This window comes from Nansenia antarctica (genome assembly GCF_963989245.1).
Source record: "Nansenia antarctica genome assembly, chromosome: 8".
Taxonomy (NCBI): Eukaryota; Metazoa; Chordata; class Actinopteri; order Argentiniformes; family Microstomatidae; genus Nansenia; species Nansenia antarctica.
In genome coordinates this window covers 55153350-55175425 of record NC_137678.1, presented here as the reverse complement: position 1 = coordinate 55175425, position 22076 = coordinate 55153350, and the positions used below count along the sequence as shown (strand labels likewise).

General features: G+C 46.6%; 1 protein-coding gene across 1 annotated transcript in view; it reads left to right on the top strand.

Annotated features, from left to right (window-relative positions):
- Positions 1 to 3429: 3429 nt before the first annotated feature.
- ppp1r12a (protein phosphatase 1, regulatory subunit 12A) overlaps positions 3430 to 22076 on the top strand; it is a gene marked incomplete at both ends in the record, with an annotated part of 84788 nt that continues 66141 nt past the window's right edge. Inside the window, one exon of the mRNA XM_080537489.1 lies at positions 3430 to 3705. Coding sequence (XP_080393615.1) covers positions 3430 to 3705 — 276 coding nt within the window. The remainder of the gene's footprint in view (positions 3706 to 22076) is intronic.

The following is a 22076-nucleotide window of genomic DNA, read 5'->3' as shown; positions in this document are numbered from 1 at the left end:
CACCTCACAGCACAAACATGGGGATATGGGTGAACAGTGACGCATCAGTGTTCGACTGCTCTGTTATGGCGGTGTGATGCCTGAGTGATGATCTCTATGTATCTGTGATGTATTGCTCTGTTCTGGTTAGTTGGTATTCAGTAAACACATGGACCATGAGCTCACGCCTTGCGAAGAACTCTCTGTCTTCCTCACACCCTGAGCTGAACGAGTCACACATGGATTCACTCTCACACCGTCCATCAGCGGGCGGCCTGCTCCCTGCCCAACGGCAGCTAGCACATCACCGCTCCACTAACTCTCCTGATATCAGACAATATAAAAAACACTGGGCCGACATCCTGACACCACGGCCGCTCGGCGTGCTCCCCTCCCCTCCCCTGTGACTCAGCAGACCTCCAGACCTCCCTCCAAGGAGCTCATGACGCCCTTTAGCAGCATGGATTGTCTTAGAGGGTTCCAGTAAATCAGGATGAACAGCGGTTGATCCCCCCCGCCCCCCCCCCCCCCCCCCTCTGTGTATCTTGGCCCTCCGGTCCTCCTTGGCCCACAACCCACCACGCCTCAGCCCTGTGTCCTGCCAGGAGGTTGATTCATACGCCACGTCTGCAGAAATCAATTACTGTAAAAGTCTGTCCTCGCTGGACATCCACGGGCCCTGATGGATGTTCTCGGGCTCGTGAAAAAGAAGAAGCATTGTAGGTGAAGACAACGGCGCTAACCCCTGGTTTTCACTTCACGGTAGTCTTGCCTTGAAGTTGTGCTCCTGATTCAAGCTGTGTAAATGTTTTGGATCAAGCCTTTTGCTCTGACAGCTCTCTGGCTCATATTGTCAGTCCAGTGGGTTGGTGTCCAATCGTCCACAAGGCAGTATCTCTCAACTCAATCTATGGTACTGATAGACAACAGGAGGTCTCGTGACAAATGAAGTGGCTTGTCAAACCGAGCTGCCTGGAAATAGACACTACGAGGCTATGATAGGCATCGATACGAAGTGGGAAAGACGCCGTGTTTCGCCGTTCCACTGAAAACAAAACCGATTTTGTTTTCGCCAACCTCTCTACACTTTTGAATGATCTGTTCATTTTAGGAAATAAACTATGTTGAGATCCTGGAGCCATTCCCACCCGAATTAGCTGCGCAATTAGGCCGACAATTATTGCACTTTAAACCCGTAAACACTATCATTATGAACATGACAGTTAATGGCACCCTCACTTGAGAAGTGTTCCGGCGTGCTCCATGACTGCCTAGGAACTGGGCTCTAGCAACAAAGCCACAACCTGCATACAAGGAAGCAAACCCCCCCCCCCTGCCGCGTACACATGCGCGTCTGCCAATAATAACGCACAGTGGTGCCAAAATAAAAAACACTCTTTGCCGGGCCACCTTGCATTTAACTCTGGGCTAAGCTGGACCACCCCAGCCAGCGCCTGGGTCCACTAGACATTCCTGCCACTTCAAGTGGTCCAATCAAGTCATTACAGGTACTCGTTTGTGGCAAAAGGTGTTTAATGCTGCTATTGTGTCTCTAAAACTCTCCCTCCATACCACAGATCTAAAATTACACGGATAGCTCATGTGGATTAAACACTAGAATAAATATTGTGTTCGTAGGAGATTTCTGCAATGACTTTATCAACAGCCGTTTAAGGTTGCGGGTGATACTTTGACATTGATATTTTGCCACAGAAATATTGTGAAAACAACAAGAGTCAGTATCTGGTTATAGCTGATACAATCCTCTCACACAACATTTGTACCAACAAACACACATCACCTACTGAAAGCTGATCCAGCCATGCGGCCTTGGGTTACCGTGGGTTACCACCCTATCTGAGGCCAAGGAGGAAGTCAACAGTTTTCTGCAGTTGTATTGTTGCATACTGGCCGCTAAACGGTGTCCGATATTGATCCACTGACTGCTGCAGAACACTAGGGCTGGAGCCTCCCACTTGTCTGTCATATCTAATGTAATTACCTCCTGAACTCCTCTGCTAATGTTCCAGTGGCATCGGTCTCTGTCTCTAATGGCTCGTCTGAGGAGGGGCATCCTGCTTACACAGATGGGCACAGACTGAATACGCTGATGCCCTACCACAATAACACAACCACACATTTCATTGAGACATACTGTATTTGGTGAACTACTGTTATTTTTATTTTTTTTACAATTTAATATGTCTGATTACCTGAACATATTACATATGTACATATTACATATGTAAATATGTAATTATTACTATAATTAGTACATATTCTATTACATATTTACACAATGACTCAATTGAAACCTATTTGGGAGAACTTTCCTTCAAGTTTCCTTCATGGGTTACATGAATGCAGTTGATATATTATATGACTCTAATGTTTGCAACATTGCATTACAAGATTGCATTACCGTTACATTCTTGATGAATAAAGGCCTATCAGAATGTCACTATATTTGGCCTGTTTGTGTGTCTGTCTGCTGTCGGCTCTGCAACATTGATTTCACTTCTTGTTTTGTGGAGAGTTTATGCAAACAGCAGCCAGCTCAATTTGCCACCTTCAATAAGCTGCGAGTTCTGCTTTGGGGGCTTAGAATTGCACCCTTTTAGAATCGGTGCTGTTATATAAGAGTCAAGGATTAGATGCTGGCTAATTTCCACTGTCAGTATTTTTATTTTTTTTATTGGCCGTCAGTTGTATGGCTATTTCCGACGGATGAGCAATAACTTCTCATCTGAACGTTGGAAATGTAAAAGACGAAAATCTAAAGACGAAGCTATAAATTCAGTTGATCTGTTTGTTTGATTCCCATTCCAAACTACACAGCATCATTTTAAATACATATTTTCGAATCAAGAAAACTATTTCGCTTAAATGAAAAACAGCTGAAAACATCTCTGATCCAACTTACAATGACAAAACAAGACATAACACTGGGCTCGAGGCCTTAATCTGATCAACAATAACACACTACCCCTCATCTGCGTATGACTATGATGACGTTACACTGCAGATCCCGACGGTGACGTACATACTCTGGCTGCGTTCGTCAACTCGCTCTGGAAACTAATGCGCGCTCACTCACTCGCCTCTCGTCCAATCAAACGACTTTGATTGGACAAGAACGAACCCAGTGTGCGCTCCGGCCATCCCATCCCCCACTCACCAACACAACCCCCCACAAGTCTCGCGAGTTTATGGAAAACAACCCAGAAAGTCTCGCGAGTTTATGGAAAACCGCGAGTTTATGGAAAACAACCCAGAAAGTCTCGCGAGGTTATGGAAAACAACCCTCTCAACTCTCTCCCCTCTCCCCCCCCGACATCCCACGCCCCAGCGCGCTGTGGGATAGTGGCCGTGTATAAAGTATATCCTCCGTCTCTCCCGATAAGAAGCTCCGAGACAGACCCAGGAGGAAGGAAGGAGAAGGAGGGGGTTATGAAGATGGCGGACAACGCCAAGCAGAAGCGGAACGAGCAGCTGAAGCGCTGGCTGGGCTCGCAGACGGACCTGGAGCCGCCGGTGCTGAAGAAGACCCGGACCCGGGTGAAGTTCGACGACGGCGCGGTGTTCCTGGCCGCCTGCTCCAGCGGGGACACGGAGGAGGTGCTGCGGATGCTGCTGGACCGGGACACCGGGGGCACCGGGGGGACCGGGGGGGGCAGAGCCGACATCAACTACGCCAACGTCGACGGGCTGACCGCCCTGCACCAGGTGGGTTGGGTTGGGGGGGGTCCGGTGTTATATAACATAACGTCCGGGGGTCGACAGTTGGTCGACACTGACCGTGTGTTGTTGTTGTCAAAGATGGTAGACACTGTCAGTTGTCAGTTATGGGGGAGAGAGAAAGAAAGAAAAGTCGTTGTTTGGTACCTGTACTGTAGCAATGACAAATAAAGTCCATTCCATTCCAAAAGGAGTCTCTCGGTCCGTGTTTACCATGTTTACCTGGCCTCTGTCTCGACGCAGAGACTGGGCCGTGTACTGTACTGGGGCTGTGTGGTGGTGTTGACTGTGTTGAATGAGGAACGCCATGAAACACCCTGGTCTGGTCTGATCTAAGCAACACGTCCCACAGTCATGGAGAACAGAGCTAGCTTGGCTTAGCTTAGGAGCTAGCATAACTAGCAACAGTAGGCTGGTAGGAAGGCTAGTAGCCTAACGTAGAGACTGGGCCGTGTACTGTACTGGGCTGTGTGGTGGTGGTTGTGTTGAATGGGCGAGGAGGAACAACCTACCACCCTGATCTGATCTGAGCAGCCAGGGTCTGTCTGTCGGACGAGATCTCTGACTAACACCCCCGTTCTAGAATGAAGGATCTATGCTAATGGTTCTAGAATGAAGGAGACGCTAATGGTTCTAGAATGAAGGATACGCTAATGGTTCTAGAATGAAGAAGGATACGTTAATGGTTCTAGAATGAAGGATACGCTAATGGTTCTAGAATGAAGGAGACGTTAATGGTTCTAGAATTAAGGATACGTTAATGGTTCTAGAATGAAGGAGACGTTAATGGTTCTAGAATGAAGGATCTATGCTAATGGTTCTAGAATGAAGGAGACGTTAATGGTTCTAGAATGAAGGAGACGCTAATGGTTCTAGAATGATGAAGAATACGTTAATGGTTCTAGAATGAAGGAGACGTTAATGGTTCTAGAATGAAGGAGACGCTAATGGTTCTAGAATGATGAAGAATACGTTAATGGTTCTAGAATGAAGGAGACGTTAATGGTTCTAGAATGAAGGATACGCTAATGGTTCTAGAATGAAGGATACGCTAATGGTTCTAGAATGAAGGAGACGTTAATGGTTCTAGAATGAAGGAGACGTTAATGGTTCTAGAATGAAGGAGACGTTAATGGTTCTAGAATGAAGGATACGATAATGGTTCTAGAATGAAGGATACGTTAATGGTTCTAGAATGAAGGAGACGTTAATGGTTCTAGAATGAAGGATACGTTAATGGTTCTAGAATGATGGAGACGTTAATGGTTCTAGAACGAAGGATACGCTAATGGTTCTAGAATGAAGGAGACGTTAATGGTTCTAGAATGAAGGATCTATGCTAATGGTTCTAGAATGAAGGAGACGCTAATGGTTCTAGAATGAAGGATACGCTAATGGTTCTAGAATGAAGGAGACGTTAATGGTTCTAGAATGAAGAAGGATACGTTAATGGTTCTAGAACGAAGGATACGCTAATGGTTCTAGAATGAAGGATACGCTAATGGTTCTAGAATGAAGAAGGATACGTTAATGGTTCTAGAATGAAGGATACGCTAATGGTTCTAGAATGAAGGATACGCTAAATGGTTCTAGAACGAAGGATACGTTAATGGTTCTAGAATGAAGGATACGCTAAATGGTTCTAGAATGAAGGATACGTTAATGGTTCTAGAATGAAGGATACGCTAATGGTTCTAGAATGAAGGATACGCTAATGGTTCTAGAATGAAGGAGACGTTAATGGTTCTAGAATGAAGGAGACGTTAATGGTTCTAGAATGAAGGAGACGTTAATGGTTCTAGAACGAAGGATACGTTAATGGTTCTAGAACGAAGGATACGTTAATGGTTCTAGAATGAAGGAGACGTTAATGGTTCCGTTCCACAAATCGGTGCCGTTTAGTGTAAACAATGGCGTACAAAAAGACGTTTATTTCCTCGGTTTGCTGGTCAGCCAGAGGCTGCTAGACGAGCTATTCTACTTCTACAGGCAAACCACTGCTAGCTGTCTGTAGCTGGTATTTGCAAAAAAAAATGGTGGAAAACGTTTAGCTAACCCTAACCTGAAGCGGCTATCTTGTTAGCTAGATTGTCAGCTAAGACAGCCAGCTGCCTAACCATCTGGATATTAAACCATTATGGGAAATGTAATTTGCTAGCTGTCAGTTTGGAGCACATCGAGTATGTAATGCAGAGATAATAGTGACAGCAGTGACAACAGTGACAACAGAGATAACAGAGATAACAGTGACAACAGTGACAACAGTGACAACAGTGACAACAGTGACAACAGAGACAACAGAGATAACAGAGATAACAGTGACAACAGAGACAACAGAGATAACAGAGATAACAGAGATAACAGAGATAACAGAGATAACAGAGATAACAGAGATAACAGAGATAACAGAGATAACAGAGATAACAGAGATAACAGAGATAACAGAGATAACAGAGATAACAGAGATAACAGAGATAACAGAGATAACAGAGATAACAGAGATAACAGAGATAACAGAGATAACAGAGATAACAGAGATAACAGAGATAACAGAGATAACAGAGATAACAGAGATAACAGTGATAACAGTGATAACAGTTCAAATGGTCGTTGAAGTGCTCTTGTTCTTGGACGGGAGGAGGGTGTTTCTTTTTCATCAGAAAAGATGTTAGCTTCCAAGCTATGCCGCAGTCTACTTTGAAACAGGGTAGAACGACCGATTTACTGCGTCAGACACATACGTGTTATATTTTTGTTTCAATAAATGTTAAGGTTAAGCATACCCCACAGTCTTTGATGATTATAGCTAGCCTACTCGTTGCTAACGACGGTTAGAATAGGAGCCGCGTCTCTTGACATTGACCATAGATTCTCTTCTAAACAAGAAATGTCTGACTTGGTTTAGATCCGAGAGCGGTGTCGTTTATATGACAGTATTGTGATTGACAGCGGCCGGGACAGTTCATTTTCACCATGCACTGTTGATTTTGCAGAATTCCATGGACCAGCACCATTTTCCCTATCTGCTACGATCTGTATTACCTAATCTGTGTTAGATCTGGCCTAGTTTTCCTTCTCTGCTCTTGTAAGGTAGACGTAGTCCAGCTATATCGATATCTGGTCCTGTAATATAGTTTTACAAATGCGTTATGTAATTTGCATGAATTGCAAATTGCAAGCTGATATGCCCTACCTATCAAAATCCCTTTTGGCCACAATCAATTTTAGGCATTCACCGAAATGTCATTAGTTATTACTGTTACACTTTGGATTGGAATCAAAGATGTATTCTATGAATTACCAAGGTGGACCTAAAGTTGTTATCTTTCTGCAGCCTAATAATGGCAGACACATCTGACAGGGAATGCAATGTTTACTATAGGCTACCGGTCGCTTTCAGCTGGATGAAATAAACCACTTTATATTTTGCCAAACAAGTCTACATGATGGTCACTGACCAACATGTTAATGTGATCACTGTGCATTGTGCTACTGATTAGGCCTAACTCTCCATCAAGGCACACACGGCATACCAGTCTCCTCCATATTACAAAAGTAACATTACAAACAGTTGATGATGATAAAGATGTAATGAATGGTTTGTGGATGAGCTGTTACATACTGGAAGTGTCTAATCGTCGATCTGGAGTGATCTCATTGCATTACTCACCACCCAGATGTCCTGTGTGCTAAAGCAATGCATCATCCTCTGTGTGGAAGTGTTGTGATGTGCACCTTGATCAGCTAGGCTGGGCTATACGACGCTAATGCAAGGCTCTGTCTGACCAGGCTTACTGGGCTGTGGAAGCTATGTCCTTGCATGCTGTACCATTGGTTGTTTGTATTTTTAATCACCCCTTCGTTTAGCAGTGACTGAGTCTGCTTTAATTTCAGCTGGAATTAGCCAGCCCCCCCCCCCCCACCCCGCACAGCCCCCACCCCCGCAGAGCCTCGCTGGGTGGAAATGTTGCCTTTTTTTGGACCGGTGTCCAGGGACGAACAGAGAGAAAATAATTTGCGATGCAGCACTTGAGACCATGTCTGGAGAGAGTAGGAGCAGCTCTGTAGGTGTGTGTGTGTGTGTGTGTGTGTGTGTGTGTGTGTCCAGCATGTGATCCCTGGCTTCGGGGTCTTAGAAAGGAGTTGAAGGCGATATAGGGCTTTTGAGTTTAACGTGCTAATCCTAGGATTGCAGGAAGGTCATGCTGATGTTGGTTCACTTAGGTTGCCAGACTCGTCTGACATTCACAGTGAAAGCGTCTTGTCTGTCTGTCTGTGTTGCCTCTCAGGTTTGTTTTGGTTATCCGCCTAATCAGTCCTTGATGGGGAAATTATTATCCACTGTGTGAATCTCTCTGTTCAAGGTGGATTTGTTCAGTGATGTTACCCTGATCATTGAACCTCCCAAAATGGGCTGAGCCTGTCATTAAGAGCCTTTAAGATAATGGAGGCCTTTAGTGTTAATGTGTCCCAGGCCGAGTCTAACAGAATCACGCCTGGTAGATCTGATGTCCCCCACCTCCCCCAATCTGTAACACATTCATCCCTAATAACACCTCTCCCTTTACTGGGTGGATAGGATTAGTGGTCTTCTGCCTGCGGTTTGACCTGCGTATCTATTTATAGAGACAAATGGGGTGTCAATATTCTTCATTGTTGTAGGCTAATAGTTTGCTTAGTGACAATAGTTTGACCTGTCACACTGAAATTAAGATGTATTATTATTATTATTATATCTCCATTAAATGTTTCTGGGGTTGTCTAATGTTGACGACACAAGTCAGTGACCTCTTGTTGTGTTGGGGGTAGCTCCTCAGGTGTAGTGGTGGTTATACTGGTGAGCGCTGACGTTATGAAAACCACACACAAGTTCCCCTGTCTGACTGGGTTTCAGGAGCTACTAAGTTTGGGTATGAGTCACTACAAATGCTCTAGGTAGCATGGCTTTGTAGTGGAGACCTGTCATACATTCAGAGGTTGTGTCTGTCGGTGAGTCACACAATGTAGTCCGGCTCGCTTAAGAGGGTTTAGTCTGTGGGGATCTCTATCAGAAGGCCTCCGCGGTCACGGCGTGCTCCCGCTTTTCCCAACCGCTCAGTGTCGTTCTTGAGGAACCGACAGGTCCTCCTCGGTTCAATTAATTAGGGATGAGTTGAATCTGGTGTTTAACAAAGGCCTGCAAAGGCCTCTGCAGCCCTTCAGGTCCAGGAGTAAAGGGCTAGCTGCAGAACGGAGAGGAGAGGAGGCCCGGGGAGTTGTGAATGAGCCGGGCAGGACGGCGAGTAGACGTGCTCTAGTCAGGGTGGGTAGCATTCCCCGACCCGTCGTCCTGGCGTACATTCCTCAAATGACAGTCGGTGGAAACCATGGCAAAGAGAGAGCAGGCATTCCTCAGCTGTCACCTAACCCTCCCTCTCCCCCACCTCCCCCCCTCTCTCTCTCTCTCTCTCGGCCTTCCCTCGCTCAGGCCAGCTGACTGTTGCCCACTCTGCCCCTTCAAGGCCATGGCAGAGAGAATAAGAGAGGCAGGGTTTGCACGAGAAAACGACCACATGGAACGACTCATACCTGACCTCTCTCTTGATTGATTCAGGACTCGCGGTCCTTTTTAAAATATAATTTACAATCTCTAGCTCGCGCCTTCATCTTTTCGGAATGATATTGTCCAGGGTCTTCCTTACAGTAGATCTGTCAGGTTGGTATGGGTGCTGTGGTATTGATAGGTGTGTTTGCTGTGGTATTGAGAGGTTTGATGTGGTATTGATAGTTATGGTTGCTGTGGTATTGAGAGGTTTGATGTGGTATTGATAGGTATGGTTGCTGTGGTATTGAGAGGTTTGATGTGGTATTGATAGGTATGGGTGCTGTGGTATTGAGAGGTTTGATGTGGTATTGATAGGTATGGGTGCTGTGGTATTGAGAGGTTTGATGTGGTATTGATAGGTATGGGTGCTGTGGTATTGAGAGGTTTGATGTGGTATTGATAGGTATGGGTGCTGTGGTATTGAGAGGTTTGATGTGGTATTGATAGGTATGGTTGTTGTGGTATTGAGAGGTATGATGTATTGATTAGGGATGCTCCGATTTATCGGCCACCGATTTAAATCGGCCGATTTCACTCCAAATGACTCGATCGGTGACCGGCAAAAATGGGCGATCGCAAAAACCGATCTTTTTTTTTTTTTTTTTTTTTTTCTTTTTTCTGGGGAAGACAGATAACTGAACAGAAAACATAGGAGGACGTAACAGTATGTAAACCATGAAGGCCACGTTTATGATGTCTTTTATACAGCCATATCGACTGACTTGGGCTTCAGGCCCTAACTGGGTGATAGGCCAGACTTTTACTATGCCATAAAAATGGGTCTGCGTTTGCTTGGTGCCTAATGGATCAAAACTTTTGTCTAAAAAGCAAAAAATATGTAGGCTGTCCAGTCAGTAGGCCTACAGTTATGTATTTTGTAAAAAATCGGTATCGGTATCGGTATCGGTTGATCTTGAGGAAAAAAATCGGTGATCGGTATCGGCCCCAAAAATCCAGATCGGAGCATCCCTAGTATTGATAGGTATGGTTGTTGTGGTATTGAGAGGTTTGATGTGGTATTGATAGGTATGGTTGCTGTGGTATTGAGAGGTTTGATGTGGTATTGATAGGTATGGGTGCTGTGGTGTTGAGAGGTTTCAGGATACAAGCCAGTCCGTCGGAGAGATGAACGGTAGGCATGACATCAGGAGAAATGTCTCCCTGGTCAGTAGGTCACATGACACACCAGAATTATCACACTGGAATCGATTAAAGATGTCTCTCAGTGTTACCGTGCACAAAGTCTCTTGCCAGGTTGTTAGTCACTTGTGTCTGCATGCACAGGGAGTTGCATAACCCTGACAGAGCAGAGAAAGCCAGCCAACAGCAGCAGCAGCAGTAGTTTAGAATCACACACAAACTGCCTGAATCTCGAAATGGAACAAACTGCCAGGGCACGGGGCCTCACTGCACTCCGGTCCAAATCAACACCAGCTTCATTACATAATTACCCCTGCTCCAGCCCTGGCCCTCGGGTGCTCTCCAACTCACGGGGTGGGCGGGGCCTAACGCCTGAGTCAGACTAACATCTGTACATCGCATTTCTCTACTAGCTCTACCCTGACTCACCTGTTCATAGCTATAGATGAACAAACTGTCACACAGCAGGAGGTGTGTAGGTGTGTTGAAATGCTTCTTGAATCCACCTCTTTTAGTTGGTTAGTTCTTTGTTTGGGAGATGGGTTTACTGGTTTACTGGACGTCCTGAAGGCCTCTAAGTGTTGCCGTCCTCTTTAGTCCCTGTGGCGGAGGTACTAGGCTAACTTTGGGAACGCGTTATGTCTCAGTCATGCAGCGCTCCTAAAACTCTGGTTCCCATGGCTGTAAACTCACTTACCTTTGAGTGAAACGAGGGGAGTTTAAGATTACCCACGGATCAGCTGATCCAAAGTGTGAGTTTGCGTCTGTCTGGACCTGAAAGCTTAGCGCAGGCCGGCCTAATTTGGGCTAAATTAAGTTTAATTGAGTTGAATCAAGCTGTGACTGCTTTACAGGGAAGCATGGCACTCCTTCTCATTACAAGGGACATTTGATACAGTTCACCTTTGAAGATAATGAAAGGAATGGTGAGACTCAGGAGAGGCTGAATACTTTGTCGTTACTGTTTCACACCAAGGCAGAGAGAGAGTTCTCCCATAAATCACAACTTCTGACTTTTCACTGTTTGGACTCTTTCACAACTTTTCACATATCTTAAGATGTTGACCAATAATGACACAATCTGTGAAGTGTCTGTGATTTTAATTGGCCACAGCAGCCGAAATGTAGCATATAGTTTCAGTTAGCAGTTTAACATGGTTTCAGTCAAACTTTCTTGATTGATTTATACGAACAAAGAAGTCCACAGTGCATTCACGTAAAGCCTGCGTCACATTAAGGAAAAGCAGTAACAAGAATGTGAGTTTAGCCTACATATTCGTTAAGACTAATATTTCAATTTCTCATATTCTTTCAAGTAATAATTTAATTAAGACATATAAGAAATGTTTACAGATTTGGTATTTCAGTTTTTCAGCAGTGCAGCCCCTGAGTTCATGGGGACAAAAATACCCCTGGGGAAAAAAGGAAGTGAATATTTCCTATACTGCTGTATTCTAAATGTCTCTGTGCCTCTCTGCTGTATTCTACATGTCTCTGTGCCTCTCACAACACGTTACCTGACTATGTTGGTCAGTCTCTGGCCCTGGCCTGTTTGGCAGAGTACTGTCTCTGCAGGCCTAGCCCAGCACATGGCTCTGTTTGGTCTGTGGAGGAGGGGAGGCGGTACAGTAGGGTGGCCCACTTCTTTTGTTGAAAGCTCACAGAGGAAGAGCCTGAACCCCTGCCTCTCACAGCCCTCCTGACCACAGAGGACGAGCCTGAACCCCTGCCTCTCACAGGCCTGAACCCCTGCCTCTCACAGCCCTTCTGACCACAGAGGAAGGGCCTGAACCCCTGAACCCCTGCCTCTCACAGCCCTCCTGACCACAGAGGACGAGCCTGAACCCCTGCCTCTCACAGCCCTTCTGACCACAGAGGACGAGCCTGAACCCCTGCCACTCACAGGCCTGAACCCCTGCCTCTCACATGCCTTCTGACCACAGAGGAAGAGCCTGAACCCCTGCCACTCACAGGCCTGAACCCCTGCCTCTCACATGCCTTCTGACCACAGAGGAAGAGCCTGAACCCCTGCCACTCACAGGCCTGAACCCCTGCCTCTCACATGCCTTCTGACCACAGAGGAAGAGCCTGAACCCCTGCCACTCACAGGCCTGAACCCCTGCCTCTCACATGCCTTCTGACCACAGAGGAAGAGCCTGAACCCCTGCCACTCACAGGCCTGAACCCCTGCCTCTCACAGCCCTTCTGACCACAGAGGAAGAGCCTGGACCCCTGCCACTCACAGGCCTGAACCCCTGCCTCTCACATGCCTTCTGACCACAGAGGAGGAGGCACAACCGGCTTAGCTTCACAAAGGTCAGCTGCATTAGAAACTCTGTCAGCTCTGAATGAAATGTAATTGTATCCAATTGGGTTTTATGGTGAAGTGGTCCAGTGAGATGGCTCCATGTTGTAATGTGATCTCGCTGGTCGTCCCTCACTGTTTATGCCATTTTAAGATATTTGAGCGTTTTCAAAGAGAGGGCTTTTAATTCATATTTCATAGTTTGTTTTGTTTTCTACAAAATTGTTGTTATTAAAAATAAAGCTTTTGACCTGCCCATATATGCAGCCACTCACGTGTTTAGAATTGCAAATATAGAGGCACAAGAATACATTAAAATGCCACTAAATTATTTATGATATAGCATGGAGACAGATGTAGATGTTATTGTTCTTTTGTCTGTTCAGTCGCCGGTCTTGGAGGAGGGTGACTCAGGGAGGTGTTCGTTGATTGTGTAAGGTGACTTAAGTTTCCGTTTTACGATGTCTACGATGTGTGTTTATATTCAGCTGTGTGGTATGGCGCTCTCACCCAAAAATATGAATCACCACAGAACCAGTCCCCCAGCCCGAGGACTGACAACACTAATATTAGAAACAGGCTCACAGTTTGGCACATTTTACCTGTTTATAATTGGCAGTCTTGCCGTTTCACGCAGACAATGTTGACGTTTCCGATGGAACCTGTAATCATGAGCAGGGAGGCCTCCATGCGTGGAGTTGCACTCGGATGCTTTCCAACATGTCGGGTCATCTGCTGATTCTGACATGTCTGCATTGCTTCCTTGCCCGCTATCTCTCCCTTAGTCAGACTTCTCATAGAAAGCCAATACAATTTCCCTCAACTCATTTAAGATATCCTTTAGTCGTGTGCGTCTATGGCTGCCGACTGAAGGCCCCCCGTGATATACTTCAACCTGATTAAGTTAACTCCTTAACTACTAAATTCAAAGACCAGGTACCATATCTCTTGAATGTTTCTCAAATGTCATTCCAGAATGTTTGTGTTGTAATTATCCCACGTTGACGTGGTGTGTCGGTGCGCCTTTCGTCTGGAAGGTCTGCAGTGGTGAGGACAGTCCTGAAGTATTTCAGATGAGTGTCACTGCAGGTTGGAACTGGTTTCCTTCGCGGTTGAGAGTAGAATTCCTCAACAGGATCCGAGTCGACCCCAGCTCTGCCACGTACTGTGCTCTTACGTGACGGCGGGGCTCTGGACTTGACCTGTCACTCAATCCGACAGGCGCTGTGCGGATGTCAACAAACAACCGTCCCAATGGTCCCAATGGTCCACTAGCTCACGATTAGAAGCTGACACTCGTTATACCGTGTAATTAGTTACCTCGCTCCAGTGTTGTTACTAGAGTAGTACGTGTTACTAGGCAGGTTTGGCAACTGACAGATATGCGATCATTTGTATAATTTCAGACTGTTGTGTTAAACGTAGGGCTTCTGAGTGAGTCCTGATCCCAGTCGTGTGCCCTGTAGTCAGTCTGCGTGTGTGTGCCCATAGTCAGTCTGCGTGTGTGTGCCCATAGTCAGTCTGCGTGTGTGTGCCCCATAGTCAGTCTGCGTGTGGTACGTCTGGGGTCCAAGCCACGGCGAGGCGAGCCAACAGTGAAAGTGAAACTTCAAATATTGCTGCTTCAGAATACTGGCACTGCTAAAACTAGGGAATCCGTGGCTGGATGAGGTAAGACAGCGATTCCGTTCACAGATTATTTTTGTACGAACTTTAGACACAGTGAGTGGTTAATAAGAAAAAGACAGATGTAGTCCTGAAGGTCCTGTGGCGTCTCTCTAATGTAAAGCATCATACATAAGTATTACCATATTTGTAACCAGAAGCCGAGGCCCCCCCCCCCCCCATCACTGGTACTTCCGCTCTCCCCTGCATGCCAATTGATGATGTCACTGTGTGTTCTCCTGCCTATGCAGACTATTTCTCAGCCACATGAGAGGCCGTAGCTCTCTCACTTCGTTGCTAGGGCTCCTCAGGTCTGTGAGAAATAGTCCCGGTGAAGAGTTACCTGTTGACACATTTCTGATAAAGGTAAACCGGGAAAGGGTAAGCTGCCAAGATCTTTGACAGACAGACGCCTCCCCCCCCCCCCCCCCCCCCCACGTCTCCGGCCATGCTCAAGCTTGGCATAGTATCGGGCTGCTGCGAGATGCTTCTGGGATGACTTCAGCCTGTCTCATTCTCTCTTCCCCTGTGGCACCGGCTCACCTCTCCTCTCGATTGGTCTCGAAGCCAACCCAGTGTTCTGTCTCTCCACCAGTCACATGCCTCGCGCTGTGTGTGTGTGTGTGTGTGTGTGTGTGTGTGTGTGTGTTTTTTGGGGGGGGGTTTATGAGATGTTTTTGAACTGAAAACACCTGGACTCGAGACCCGTGAATTCCTCATTGTCTTATGTGTTGTCAGTGGCAGGGAGAGTGTCTGTTGTGGTGTCAGTGGGAGGAGGGAGAGTGTCTGTTGTGGTGTCAGTGGGAGGGAGAGTGTCTGTTGTGGTGTCAGTGGGAGGGAGAGGTTACAACATTCTTTCCATTAATCTGAAAACGGCCTCATCCCTGCAGCGGATGAAGTGGGTGAAAGGTGAAGTGAATGCACCCAACACACCACAGGTAATGCACCCAACACACGGCACCACAGGTAATGCACCCAACACACGGCACCACAGGTAATGCACCCAACACACGGCACCACAGGTACATGCCCTTCCAGGCTATTTGCAGAAAGTTGAAGGGAAACGCAGACCTCCAGACCTCCACTGCCATACGACTCACCAGAACATCAGGAGACCTTACAGGTCGTACTCCGCTGCGTGTGTGCCCCCAATTTCTCTATTTCCCTAGCCTAGCCTAGCCTAGCCTAGCCTAGCCTAGCCTAGCCTAGCCTAGCCTATAGACTTAGTCCTAGCCTATAGCCTTAGTCCTAGCCTAGCCTATAGACTTAGTCCGCCACATGCAACACAAACCTCTCTGTTGTGAAGCCGTCTGCCCCATCCTCCTCCTCCTGATCAGTCCATTGATCTTGGTCTTGTTTTGTGCTGAGCCACCACAGGCCCAGGACTGTGTGCCAGTGAAACTGCTGTGTGCAGTTGTGTAGCCAGGGCCTTTTAATTAGTGTGTGTGTGTCTGTGTGTGTCTGTGTGTGTGTGCGTGCGTGCGTGTGTGTGCGTGTGTGTGCGTGTGTGTGTGTGTGTGTGCGCGTGTGTGCGCGTGTGTGCGTGTGTGCGTGTGCTACTGACAGTTGAAGAGGCTAGTGGAATTAACACTGCAGGCGTATAAACATTCTATAAGCAAATGTTTTCGCCTGTGAAAGCGGAATGCACATCTTCCGTTAGTTGTCTCTTTTGTTTTTTTTGCATTCATTATCGTGTACATTATTATCTGATTGACATATTTTTCTTCAGAGCATGAATACCTGAATACATGAGTGTCAGGTCAGAGAGTTTTAATGAGCGTCTATCCCAGATGTTGATCGCTTGCCAAATAAGTGATTAAGCGCTCTGCCTGTCACGACCTATATGCATCTGGATGAGGGAGAAGCTGTAATGTAAAAGGCACGCGGATCCTCCAATCACAGGTGGTCATTCCTTTTCTGTTAAACTGGAATAGCTTCAGCCCAAAGGCAGCTTAGCCGTCTTGGTTTACTACAGTCTCCTCAGGTCCAAGTGGAGAAGAGGACATTACAGTGCAGTTTACATTCTCCAGGGGTCTGCGTGTAGGAGTTGCCAAAACTCTGCCTCCACCAGAGCTTTTGTCAGTTCAATCAGTTTATGTTCCCTGGCTAGTGGAAGGTGTCTCTGCCCTCTGTCGTCTGTTTGAAAGCTCAGGACTGGGAGAACGCCAGTGCCCCTCTTCTTTCCTGATTGGGGGGAAAGGGAGGAAGGGGGGTGGTTGTGGTGTCAGGGAGACATTCAGGCAGAGAGAGAAACAGGAAGTGTGTGTTTATTTTTCTCATTTCCTTACCAAGGCTCCACGAGTGAGCTCTGCTTCATTTGCTGCTTGCTTTTTTTTTTTTATCACCGAAGCTTCCCTCCCTCCCTCCCTCCTCCACTACCTTCTCCCTCTGCCCCCCCAACATGGAACACACACACCCAGCCACATTGGCCCAGCACTCTCTGTCCCTCCCGCCTGAGAACCCAGCCAGCCAGCATGCATGCATGTCCCTCTCTCCATTGGAGAGCAATGCAACAACCTTCTTAATTGTATAAACTGTTCAGTAGTAGTATGGCTGTGTCGCGGTTCAATGAGTCAACTGAACACTATCTGATGACTGTGGGTTTGTGGGACAATTGCAGGAGTTTGGCCGAACCAGGAGCCAGTACGGTCATGTCTGGTTAGCTTGGCCCCAAACAGGGAAACTCATCTGATCCTATGTGTGACATTCAGCCCAGATCATGTATGGATTCGGATGTGTGAATGGCTAGAACCATTACTTGTAAAATAGCAGTGGTAGGTAGCGATCCATTTCTGCTGTGGTAATGGGTATGGATCCATAGCATGCGTGGCGGGCCGACACAGGCCTGTAGCGTACCCTATCTATATACCCTTACAGGCCTGTAGCGTACCATATCTATATATAATACCCTTACAGGCCTATAGCGTACCCTATCCTAGACCTGTAGCGTACCCTATCTACCCTCTCCGTCCAACCTCTGCCGCGCGGGCTCGGGTAATGACACGGCTGGTGGTTTGATGGTTTGGGTAGAAACGTCAACATTGAACACGGAAGCTCATCAGCTATTTTCCTGCGAAACGACTGTTGGATTACACTGTGTTACTGTACCGTTTTAGATCAGAGAAGTTGGGACAAGACAAGACACACTGTCTCTTGTGTTTCTGTGACCTGTCTGTCTGTCTGACCTCCCTGGCCTCCCCCCCTCTCTGGTGCCCCTCCACAGTAACAGCTCACGGAAACTAACGTGGCTCTCTAGCAGGGCTCTCTAGCAGGGCTCTCTAGCAGGGCTCTCTACAGGCATGATAATCGCTCACCTTTCGGCGAAATTCGCCGTTTTGAATCCAAAATAGGTGACCTACATTCATTTTTATTTGTTTTTTTATTTTATTTTTTTGCAATCTTGTAATTCTGCATGTGACCACCACTAGAGTAAATCTAAAAGAAATCAGATATGAGCACATGGAAGCTAATTTTTCCACAAAAAAAACTTTCCGCCGGGACCGCCTAGCAGGTTCCTTCTCACCTTTTTCACCCCGACCCATTTTCATGCCTGATCCTTATAGTGATGTACACGTAGAGGAGGTCCATATAACAGGACTCTCTAGCAGGTCTCTAGCAGGTCTCTAGCAGGTCTCTCTAGCAGGTCTCTCTAGCAGGGCTCTCTAGCAGGGCTCTAGCAGGTCTCTCTAGCAGGGCTCTCTAGCAGGGCTCTAGCAGGGCTCTAGCAGGGCTCTCTAGCAGGTCTCTCTAGCAGGTCTCTCTAGCAGGTCTCTAGCAGGACTCTCTAGCAGGTCTCTAGCAGGTCTCTAGCAGGACTCTCTAGCAGGTCTCTCTAGCAGGTCTCTAGCAGGTCTCTAGCAGGACTCTCTAGCAGGGCTCTCTAGCAGGTCTCTCTAGCAGGGCTCTAGCAGGTCTCTAGCAGGTCTCTCTAGCAGGTCTCTAGCAGGTCTCTAGCAGGTCTCTCTAGCAGGTCTCTCTAGCAGGGCTCTCTAGCAGGTCTCTAGCAGGTCTCTAGCAGGTCTCTCTAGCAGGTCTCTAGCAGGTCTCTCTAGCAGGTCTCTCTAGCAGGTCTCTAGCAGGACTCTAGCAGGGCTCTCTAGCAGGTCTCTAGCAGGTCTCTAGCAGGGCTCTAGCAGGTCTCTAGCAGGTCTCTAGCAGGTCTCTCTAGCAGGTCTCTCTAGCAGGGCTCTCTAGCAGGGCTCTCTAGCAGGACTCTAGCAGGTCTCTCTAGCAGGTCTCTCTAGCAGGTCTCTAGCAGGTCTCTCTAGCAGGTCTCTCTAGCAGGTCTCTCTAGCAGGTCTCTAGCAGGTCTCTCTAGCAGGTCTCTCTAGCAGGTCTCTCTAGCAGGTCTCTAGCAGGTCTCTCTAGCAGGTCTCTCTAGCAGGTCTCTCTAGCAGGTCTCTCTAGCAGGTCTCTAGCAGGTCTCTAGCAGGTCTCTAGCAGGTCTCTCTAGCAGGACTCTAGCAGGACTCTAGCAGGTCTCTAGCAGGGCTCTCTAGCAGGGCTCTCTAGCAGGTCTCTCTAGCAGGTCTCTCTAGCAGGTCTCTCTAGCAGGACTCTAGCAGGTCTCTAGCAGGTCTCTAGCAGGTCTCTCTAGCAGGACTCTAGCAGGACTCTAGCAGGGCTCTAGCAGGGCTCTCTAGCAGGGCTCTCTAGCAGGACTCTAGCAGGTCTCTAGCAGGGCTCTCTAGCAGGGCTCTCTAGCAGGTCTCTAGCAGGTCTCTAGCAGGTCTCTCTAGCAGGTCTCTCTAGCAGGTCTCTAGCAGGTCTCTAGCAGGTCTCTAGCAGGTCTCTCTAGCAGGACTCTAGCAGGTCTCTAGCAGGGCTCTCTAGCAGGGCTCTCTAGCAGGTCTCTAGCAGGTCTCTAGCAGGTCTCTCTAGCAGGGCTCTCTAGCAGGTCTCTCTAGCAGGTCTCTAGCAGGTCTCTAGCAGGTCTCTAGCAGGTCTCTCTAGCAGGACTCTAGCAGGTCTCTAGCAGGTCTCTCTAGCAGGACTCTAGCAGGACTCTAGCAGGTCTCTAGCAGGTCTCTAGCAGGGCTCTAGCAGGGCTCTCTAGCAGGGCTCTAGCAGGTCTCTAGCAGGGCTCTCTAGCAGGGCTCTCTAGCAGGACTCTAGCAGGACTCTAGCAGGACTCTAGCAGGTCTCTAGCAGGGCTCTCTAGCAGGGCTCTCTAGCAGGGCTCTCTAGCAGGTCTCTCTAGCAGGGCTCTAGCAGGTCTCTCTAGCAGGTCTCTAGCAGGGCTCTCTAGCAGGTCTCTAGCAGGTCTCTAGCAGGACTCTAGCAGGTCTCTAGCAGGGCTCTCTAGCAGGGCTCTCTAGCAGGTCTCTCTAGCAGGTCTCTAGCAGGTCTCTAGCAGGTCTCTCTAGCAGGACTCTAGCAGGTCTCTAGTAGGGATGGGACGATTATCGTGTTTATCGTTAATCGCGATAAAAACACCCGCGATAACTTTATCGTGGAGAATTTTAATTAGTTGAATAATCGTCATAATCGTTTTTTTTTTTTTTTTTTTTTTTTTTTTTTTAAATGACTGGACTTTTTAAATAGGCATTACGTTTTATAAACACTGCTTTGTCTGACTGGTGGTCCCCAGCTGATGACCCAGTTAGGCCCACATAGGTGTTCAGTGAGGTGTCACAGCACACCTGTTCTAAAGGCACTGTTGGAGGTGCGTCAGGCAGCAATGCCCAGCAGGAGTACCATCACCTGTATCATGATTTGATCTGTCTGTTTTTATTGTATGTATTAATGTATGTGACCTATGTGTGTTTTTTGTTGTTGTTAATATTTTTATTGAGTTTCACAGAGACATGTACACAACAGGACATAACAACAACAACTAGTATCCGTGGGGGAGGTTATTGTCCCATTAATAGTAGAAAACTAGTTTTGCACTTTGTTATGCAGTACATTGTCCATAAACAATAACAGAAAATGTTCTTTCTCTTTTTTTTTTTTAAACAAACTAACAAACAAAAAACAAAGACAAACAAAACAAAACAAAACAAAAACAAAAAAACAGGGGGGGAGGAGGCCATGTCACATATCAGAAATAAACAGAAAAGAAAATGACAACAAATGCCATAATATATGGGGGGATCACCCCCATCGGAGACAGCATCCATGTCTTACAGTCCTAAACACAGCGGCAGCACAACACCAGCACAGTAAATAATATTGTGACCCATACATTGTAGATCTGTTACACATTAGTCTTGTGTACTTTCTTGAGTGTAATCCACCAAACCTTTCATTACAATGGCAGCCAGTCTGGTACCAATATAATCTAAGAACGGAGACCAAATCTTATAGAATGTCTTTATCTTACACTTATACCTATATGTCAGATATTCCATAGGAATCATATCAAAAATTACCTTGTGCTATCCAGCTATTGTAGGCGGTTTGCAGTCTATCCATTTCAGCAATATATTTTTCCTTGCACAAAAAGTGAGGATACACAGAAGTCTTTTGGAATGCATACTTTTAAGTTGTTTGTCTGGCAACCCAAACAATAGACACATGGGGTCCTTATCCAATGTAACATCTAGAATTAGATGAATTTTATCCACTATATGTTTCCAGTAATCATCTATATATCTACAAGTCCAAACACAATGAACAAAGCTCCCAACCTCGGTAATACACTTTGTACACATTTCCGATTTGTTATGATCCATTTTATGTCTAAGTTGGGGAGTAATCTGCAAACGTTGTAGTAGTCTAAATTGCGTTTCCTTCGTCCTATTACAGATTGAGATGTCGTTTGCCGATTGCCATATTAGTGACCAAGTTGCTGCATCAGTATTAATGTTCAGGTCATTATTCCAGTCTTTGGGCGTAAATGCAGGTTTGCCTTTATCATATTTCGAAAGTGCTCTATACCCAAGCCCCAGAATGCCTCTCGTCTTTCCAGCAGAGACTATCTCCTCCAGCGGAGAGGGTTGGTGACAGAGGCCAGTGTCTTTTTGGCTATTTAAAAAACTTTTGTATCTGAAGGTATCTGAAAAACTCATTTCGTGGTAGGTCATATTTCTTACATAATTGGTCAAATGAAAGTAGTATTTCCGTATCATATAAATGTCCGATAGTAACCATCCCTTTGCTGTCCCACCGCTTGAAACCCCTATCCGTGGCACCAGGGGAGAAGTCTATGTTGCCCCAAACTGGCGAGAGGGAGAATGTAATAATCTTATGTTATAAATAAATAGTAATATAATTGAGATTTCTCACATGAGCCGCGCGCGAATATCCTCACAGAAATTTGTCTCGCGCGATTGTTCAGCCTGCATGGGTAACGTGACTGTCAAGTCAGCCTTGTCAGTCAGTCACTAACGTATGCTAGCCTTCTCACCATGGCTGCATCGGCCCCGTGTCCATTGCCTCACCTTTCCAGGGTTGCACGCAGGCTTCTATGCATACCTGCAACTAGTGTTCCTTCAGAGAGAGTGTTTAGTGCCAGTGGGCACATACTCACACCTCTCCGAGCACAGCTAAAGGCAGAAAAAGTGAACATGTTGACATTTTTGCACTTTAACCTATCTTGAAGCTTTCAAGTCTCTAAGCCACAAGGCTAGCACTCAGTTTGATGACAGAAAAGTGTCAGTGTTCAAGTTTTGTTTGACAGTATTTTTTTCCTTTATTTATGCAGTGATACCTTATAATTTA